The following is an 8,441-nucleotide window of genomic DNA, read 5'->3' as shown; positions in this document are numbered from 1 at the left end:
AGGTGTCTCTGCATAACTGGGAGACTGGTAGCATAATCCTCTGAAGGAACAGAAGCCATATCCTGAAAGACAACCAGCACCTTCTGTGACACATTGATACCTCCACTGCCGTCCTCTAAACCCTGTACTTGGAATACTCAAAAAGATCTCATTGGCACAAGCCCCAGAAGGCCACTTGTCTGCTTCTAAGCTGACGAGAACAGGAATGAAAACAGAAATGCAACAAGATATGCCCTTTCAGGGTTCCATTTATTGAGTGAATACAAAAATAAGATCATGTAAGTGAAGATGCACAGTAATCTGCTTCCTAGTGAAAAAGGTATCTTGGATTAGCAGTAAACAGTGTTTACAATGCCTTGTAAACAGACCTCTTTTTACAAGCTAGAAGCGTACCGAAATAAAATACATATTAGATTTAAAGTTCCCCATTGTGGCAATACTTCATACTTCTCATCACGTGATTTCAGAGTATTTTGTAAAAGGTGAGAGCATCCTCTCTTTTGTTTTCAGAAAGGAGCACACATCAAACTAATGAAACATGATGAATTTGCAATGTAAACAGTTGAAAAAGTGCCACATGATTTTCAGAGGATGATGGCTTATCCCTTGATAGGTAATTTACAATGAAAAATAATAATCAAAGCTATAGTACATTATGGAAAGGTTTTAAAAATGACTATATTTACAGCAACCTGTTGCAGTTGAATAAAAAATATATATTTCTCTTAATACAGTACATGGCATTTCTCCTCAATTGCACCAGAATTAAATTTGGAAGCACTTTCAGTTTCTGTTATAGGCGAATGGGAAAGAAAAACAAGCCAGATAGGCCTTTAATCTCCTTTCCATCTCTTCTGCCCATTGCTTTATCCCTACCCTTTCACATCTCCGAGTCCACATACATTCCATTGATCAGGTAATCCACTTGTGTATAATCCTTCTTTTTGTAACTTTCATAAGCCTGCATAAGGAAAAGGACTATGACAGTTATGAAAAAAAACGTACCAAATAAAAGCACTGCAAGAAGCGAACTTTTATCCACTAAGTACTGAGTCAGAGGCTCAGCAGCAATGAGAAGATACTCATTGTTTGTGTCCTTAGTCTTTGCAGTGTTCAAAGTTGTTGTTCCAGGTGCGTTTGCTGGAGTGGTGGTTGTATGTTCAATTGAAGGAGTGAGAGATACCGACTTTGTTCCATGCCCAGTTGTAGTTTCTGCTGCAGGGCCACTAGTTAAACCCATGGCACCTCTTGTAGAACCCTGAGAAGAGGTTGATTCACTCGAGGATGTTGGAGCTCTACTTGTTTCTGGCAACATGGGGAGTGCTGAATTCGCAGAATGTGGACTCACTGAGGGGCTGAACGTAGTAGCAGCACGACTAGAAGCAGTGGAAGATATCACTGCATCCTGTTGGGTGAGTGTGGTTGATGTTGTGCTCGTTTTCTTTGGGCCAGCTCCAGCAGTAGTGAGGCTACTGGGGTGGGAAGTGCTGGTTGTGTTGGTGGCTGTGCTAAACTGCTCGGTGTGATTCATCTGAGTATCTGCTCCAGTAGTGGCAGTGACAGGAGCAGAAGAGGGGGCTGATACTGAGCCAAAGCTATCATTTCCTAATTTTTCAGCGGTGGTCAGGAGCTTGGTGATACTCCTCGAAGTGGAAGCAGTGTCATTAGGAGTGGGAGAAGGGACAATGGATGACATGGTGGTAGGAAGGAGCACTCCCAAAGCATTTGAGGCTTTGGCAGTTATTTCATTAGCTGCACTGTGGACAGTTGCACTTGTTCCAGCCATTGTTACAACTGTGGTAGCACTGACAGTTGTGATGGTGGTGCTGGTGGTAACACTGCTTGCAGTTTTTCCTGTGTTTGGTGCTTCAGGATAACCTGCAGTCACAGCCAACTGCCTCAAGTAAATCTTATGAGCCCGAATGGTGGAGAAAAATAGGTTCTCTCTGTTGTATTGTTCAGTCTGTGCCTTCACCATCCTCTTCGTTGTCTGTGGATAGCTTTTGTGGTGAAACTGGACTGTTTCCCTTTCCCCAAAGATGATTTCTTTAAAAAAAAAAAAGTTGTAAGAATAAAACTCTGAATCCCAAATCTGACCTCACACTCCCACGTGTAAACCAGAATGTGTATTCTGAAGTACATGCAGTACAACTGGACTGAATCAGTCCCGAAGTCAGCAACAACATGAAAACCCAGACCCCTGCCTTTATTGCATACAATCCCTTTGGGTTACTTTTTTTTTTTTCCTGCCACAGACCTCTGGCATTTGCCCAACCAGGGAATTAATTCCATGAAAGAAGGGTAATGAAATACAGAGCTACAACACAAACATTCACTAAAGGAGCAGCATCACAAACACCAACTCTGAAGCAGCAGTGTTATGTTTTCATGAAGTTACACATTCTCAATAAGCCCTTCATGCTTAGATTCCTAATTTTCACCTCTCAAAACTGAGAATTTCCACATATACCTTTGTACTTCACAAGAACCTCCTTCACAACTAGTGATCTAGATTTATTGTGACATGAATCCCATCTGCTTATCAGAGGTCTGGTTGCTATGTTGCAGAGAAACCTTTGCCAATGCAAAAGAACAATGAACAATTTTTTTAAGCCTGTGTATGGCCTACTCTTGAAACATACTTTAGAAGATCGAATCCTTGATTATGAGCAAGCTCTGTTCTGTTACTTAGTCAATTAAAATTGAAGACCCTAGCACTCAAAATGACCATGAGCAACTGCTACTAAGACTGCTCTGATTATATAAGCAGCCTGCTGCCTCCAGCACAAAAATCCTGGCTATCTCAGAAAATACAATGCCAAGACATTTTTCTTTCTCTTAAAAAAATATAAATACATCTGTTATGCCTTCTTTTTCCTAAGGACAGAATGTGGAGTGCACATGGGCTGAATGAATCATGCCTTTCACATGGAGAGGCCAATAAAAGTTACCCAAAGACATATCATACACATTTAAGTACCAGAGCTGTTAGTAAAACTGTTAGCTGTTTAAGTACTAGAGCTGTTCATTAAAAAAAAAAATCAGTTACAGAATCATCTAGCAAGTATTTCATAACCCATCGCCTTTTATCTGAAAGCCAGTCAAGGTTTAAATTTAAGGCAAAAAGATGAGATCCTCGATTTAGCAAGAGTTTGAAGCATAGCATTACCTCCAAGCAGATCTTTGATTTCTTGCTCTCCAGCATTTTGGCACACCCTTAGCTGGTGACACTGCAAGAGGATGCAGCGATCCTGGTAGGGCACAGACCAATTGCAGTGATGGTTACCTAAGAACAGCAGAAGGCAGGTATCAGGACTATTAGCCACTTACAACACAGAACCCCTAAAATCCAATGGGTCAGAACAGACTTGACCTTAGTCGGGCTCTTCAAAACCTTGCCTGACCAAAGAACACACTTTCAGATAAAATAAGAAAATGGATCATTACATACAGCATAACTGAACATACTGCTTCATGGCTGTAAATGAAGAATTAAAACAAAAACCAACTAATATGTGGAAGGCATGGTGTAAAAAGGATCCTGACTCAGCCTCAGTGAAAATAACTGAAAAGTCACTGAAGTTAACATATAGCAGCCGCAGCCTACTCACCTGCTTGTCCTCTGGAGCCAACATCTAACAACAATTTGATCACCCAGACAATGACAAGATGTGCCTTTGACTTTGGACAGGCCCCATTTATATGCTAGCATTCACCTAGATGTCTTAATGAGGAAGGAAAAGTAAGTTGCAGTTGAGATAACTGTCACCCATGGTAGATGGGTGACATCTCTCATATGTCTCCGTGAGACATGGCTCTCATCTCAGTGCTTGAAGTTACACAAATGTACTCCTCATCTGCTGAAAAATAATACCACTGGCCAGGGGAGCCATCAAAGAAATTGCCTTTCACTACATCAAATCCCAACACAAAGTTAAATAAGCTCATATAAGTCATCACAGAAGGGAATCCCACTCCTGGAATTCCTTCTAACTCGTTACCTTGTGTGCAATGCATTTCTAGGACTGGGAAATATCACGTGCTGTAACAAGAAGCAACAGAAGATAGCTCTTGGTTTGGGATAAAGCAGATGTGTACCCAACTGACCACCCATCAGTAGATCAGAGAGCTCAAGTGTATGGCAGTAGTAGAAGTTTATTTCTGTGTTTTATTAAAAGTGTAGGAAAGGGCAAAGAACAGACACATGTGGTACACATGGCTATATTTAAAGCTCTTATCTACAAAGAGAATTACCCTCACTGAGGATTAATGCTGTGAGAAGCTTGAACTTTTACAATAAAACATTTACATTACCACAGTTATTAAAAGAGCTTGTGGAAAATTTATGAACTTGGAGAAATCCCTGTACCAACAACTGTAGTCTGTTTTGACAGCCCTAAAGAAACTAGCAAAGTAGCATTTTACTGACTTACCAAATAAAATGTTAAGAAAGTCAATTAAACCATTCAAACACTTTAAAATTGGTACTTAAAAAGCAATAAAATTAAGAGCTTCAACAGCCACACAGAGCAGGCTATACTCAAGTCCCTTCCTCAGACAGGAAACCATGTTGGAACGTGCTCTGATTCCTAATCCTGCCTCCTGCTCCTTGCTTGAGAACCATGCTAGCAGAGGATCACAGACTGTCTACTACTGTAAATAGCATCACTTCTCATTGCTTGGGTAAAAGGAAAAAAAGCCAGCAGCATACCTTGTATTAGCTACATATCTAATAAGTCAGGTCAGAAAAAGACTTGATGGGGTCAGCATTTTCAGCAGCCTGATTTCTGCTGTCATCAGAACTGCACCCAACTGCATCCCAGAAGAACTGAATGCTTCCATAGAACTGGACTGATGAGTGCTCCCTTTGATGAGAGCTGGAGCTGCAGACCAGGGCCCTGGCTGCTGTTTCCACTGCAAGACACTTGCTGCCCTGCCACTCCTCTTTGCTCATATCTAATTAAGAGACAGCAGAGAAAGACAAACTAGAGGGGTACAACAAAAGCTGATCATACACATTTTGGAAGGAAAGCATGTAGACAACAGACATCAAGGTCTTGCCATGCAGAAATGAATTATTTCATTTCTAAACCTGTTGTTACTGAAAAGAAAACTCAGATCCCCAAATGCAAGTAGAAGAGCCAAGTATGCACGTGTATAGTGGAAGCAGGAATATTTGTTCTTGCAGACATCTGATATTTTCTCTTTATTTTCCCCAGAGCATGCAAGACTGCCCAGAATTATGACCAGGTAGCTCTGCTCTGAACCAGCCTGTTCAGATGGACAAGATATCCAGACCTGTACCAGCCACCACAGAAGCATCTTGGGAGGGCTCTAGAATAATGGCTGGGGATGCAAAGGGAAGAGCACAAGCTCATCTGACTTCCCAGCATGTGCTTACCTTGCTCATCAGGAATCTGGGAATCCTCAACTGACATATTCTTGCTGAGATGGGCACATTCTCCATCTTTTAACACTTTCCCTAGCAGCATCCGGAGGCTTGAACCCATTATGTTAGAAAACATACGGAGGGTAAGAGTTACTACCCCTGCTATCAGCCCTGGAGAATTTTCCAGCCAGCCCCCTCCTTTCTGCAGGACACATCTGAGCTGTTAACATACAAAAGTGGTTCTTTTTGTGACATTTACACTACTTCCCTAAGTTATAGAAGTTATAACAGGAGAAGAGCCCTTGCTGATATAAATTCAAACTACAGAAGAGAGACTGATCAGCTAGGAAAGTGATCTTTCCACTTCTCTAAGCAATGTAATTATGAAGACATCTCTTCGTGCAACTTTGTCCTGCAGCTTAAAACTAATACCTTAAAAATCACAACCACCGCTCCTTTACTGACAGTTACGTAGGTGTAATTATTGCAATATTCAAGAGTCTCAGGACTCACATCTGTAATGAAAGGGCAAAAAAGCACAAAAAAAGGTATTCTAGAAAGGCAGGAGTAGAAAAGCAGTAAAGTTGATCTTAAAACCTTGAGCTACAAAAAGGACAAAAAGGACATTTCAGGTCTTTGTCTCCAGATGATCTCTCTGCACCTGACTATACACTTATGCCAAGAGTTTGTATCTTTTCTTTCTCCTCACTAACACAAGATAAAGCAAGAGACTGGCCACCAAGTAAGAAAGAGGAATGAAATTGCTTCAGTGGGTTTAATACAGAATGAAAAACCTGTTAAGGGCAGTACATAGTAGTTATTTTTGCATGGCTTCTCAAAGATGGACCAGGTCACCTAATTTTACAACCTCAGCCCCCTCTGCCCAACACAGCTACACACAACATGACTTGTTCATTATGAAACACCATACCAGTAAGGAACAAGGGGATGAGTACAAAAAAGTGGCTGAAGTCAGCAACAGGCAGAGTATGCGCTCAGTCTCCATTCCGAACCCTGATTACAGACTGAATTCTTGATGTCCCTCAGCTCCCTCCTCCAGAAGAGGCAGCTGTAGCACCTTGTCTACCCTTATAAAGATCTTGTGAAGTTAAGATGACGTATCCATAGCATTCAGAGATTCTCGGGTGGAAGAGACAAACATGTAGTGTTACAGACCACCCTAAGTATCAGCACAGTGTCTTTGTGTCAGCTCTCTATGGAGCTTTGAAGCTCTGGTGCCGGGGAAACAAACCCACTCATATTTTATCTCCTAAACAACAAAAAAAAAATAGTTTGCAAAGGTGCTTTCTTTCCACTGTGAAGGGATAGACCAGACTCATGTATAAAATAAGCTCTAAACATCAAAATAAAAGTCCTTATGATGTTCCTATCAACCTGTCAGATAGTCATCTACCATCTCATCTCAACCACAGCATCACTGATTTTTTTTTAAATGCTAAAAGCTTTGACATGTGGCTAGATAAGTTAGGGTCCTTAATAAGGACACCTCTCAAAGACTCATTTAGAAGTTTAATGCTTTTTAAAGACATCTCAGAAGTAGACACCAGAAGGCTCTCATCTCCCCTGGTCTTAATGCTGGGCTTGGTTGCAGGACAATTAACAACCAGTTTCTTCTAAGGTAGATAAAACACACACAAGACTACTCACTCCAGCGCAGCTGTCTACTATAGCATAGTTCACTTGCAAACATCTGGCAGCATGGAATAATCATCCTTCAAGTCAAGTGACCTAACACCATTTGCACGCTACCAGCGCACACCAAGAGCACATGAATGCTGTTTCTTATGGAAGCTAGAAAGGCCCTGGGAAATGGTTGCTCTGGATTCAATTTAACCAAAGCTGTCAGAAATTATTTAGCACCACAGGACTGCACACAGAAGCCATAATTGTAAATGCCTGTAAACAACTGGAGCTAAGATAGATAGTTGTCAGGGGAGCAGAAGAGACCTTTAATAAAGAGAAAATCCAGCTGGAATTCCTGCTGAAGGATGAGAACCTCACCTGAGGCAGCTGAGCCTTTACAAGCCTGCCTGCACTGCTTTTCAGTTTTCAGCCTGTTTATCTGCACTACACGGACTCCTCTTCCTTTCAGGACAGGAAATCTGCTTTCACATATACAGAAGGAAATCAGCAGGAAGAATACAATGGCAGTCCACATCTTCAGGGTTGCCTTGCCGGGAGGCTTCTCTTTCAAGGAGCCTGTAGCACGGTAGAATGCTTCCTTGTATCACCTTCAGATCCACTGCAACATACCTACAAAAAAAGAAAGTGATTGATTTATATCAAAAGGCTACACTTGAAGTGTTTTACTAAATACACTCCTATCAGTAAGAATGACAATAATATGTGCATAAGGCAGGCAAGTATCACTACCAGTATTAACATACTGATAATGAAGCAGAGGCAGAAAGAAAAAAGCCTATTCCCAAATTCAGTGTCTTTCTTTGGAAACAGTACTGTGCTCTCTTTTTCTCAGACACCAACAGAAAACAACTCAACTCAAAAGCTGCAAGTGGTGGGTTATACTTTCTTTATTCCTTTATTTTCCCTAAAGTTGCAAGGCAAAGTTTTAAAGAAAAATGTGGAATTTATCATTTGCAGTCAAGATCAGCATCAAGAACAGGAAGAGGCCTGCCGCCTCTTGTTCTGACTTCAGCTGGAGGAGTTTATCTGACTGCTGTCAGACAAAGCCAAACTCAAAGCCCACAGCAACACAGACACGATGCCTTTTGGCTCATCCTGGAACCCTTTGTGTTGTCCCCAGGCTCAGCAGAAGCGTTTTGACCAACTTGAGGACACTGATACTATAAGCATCTATATGATAATGATGACAATAATGGTAATATAGGCAGCCCTGGACTATACCCAGGACGCCCTGCCTTTAAACCAAGTCAGTGAAAACCAAGAATCAGGTTTGGTTCATTCCTGCTTCAATTTCCCTGCCGATTGTCAAAAATGTTAATTCAAAACAAGCACGAGCCAATAATTCACATCTTCCAAAGCGCTACACAGACATCAGCTGTTAGTGAAG

General features: G+C 41.4%; 1 protein-coding gene across 13 annotated transcripts in view; it reads right to left on the bottom strand.

The window, feature by feature from the left end:
• Window positions 1-218: 218 nt before the first annotated feature.
• Window positions 219-8,441, bottom strand: part of LOC118168072 (uncharacterized protein C11orf24-like) — a 30,600-nt gene continuing 22,377 nt past the window's right edge. For all 13 annotated transcript variants that reach the window (XM_035328169.1, XM_035328170.1, XM_035328163.1 and 10 more), the window contains 3 exons: window positions 7,412-7,663; window positions 3,170-3,286; window positions 219-2,046 (listed from right to left, as the gene is read on the bottom strand). In XM_035328169.1, coding sequence (XP_035184060.1) covers window positions 881-2,046; window positions 3,170-3,286; window positions 7,412-7,568 — 1,440 coding nt within the window. In that variant the 5' untranslated portion in view covers window positions 7,569-7,663 and the 3' untranslated portion in view covers window positions 219-880. The remainder of the gene's footprint in view (window positions 2,047-3,169; window positions 3,287-7,411; window positions 7,664-8,441) is intronic.

This window comes from Oxyura jamaicensis, chromosome 5, assembly GCF_011077185.1.
Source record: "Oxyura jamaicensis isolate SHBP4307 breed ruddy duck chromosome 5, BPBGC_Ojam_1.0, whole genome shotgun sequence".
In the NCBI taxonomy this organism is placed as follows: Eukaryota; Metazoa; Chordata; class Aves; order Anseriformes; family Anatidae; genus Oxyura; species Oxyura jamaicensis.
This window is presented reverse-complemented; position numbering and strand designations above follow the sequence as displayed.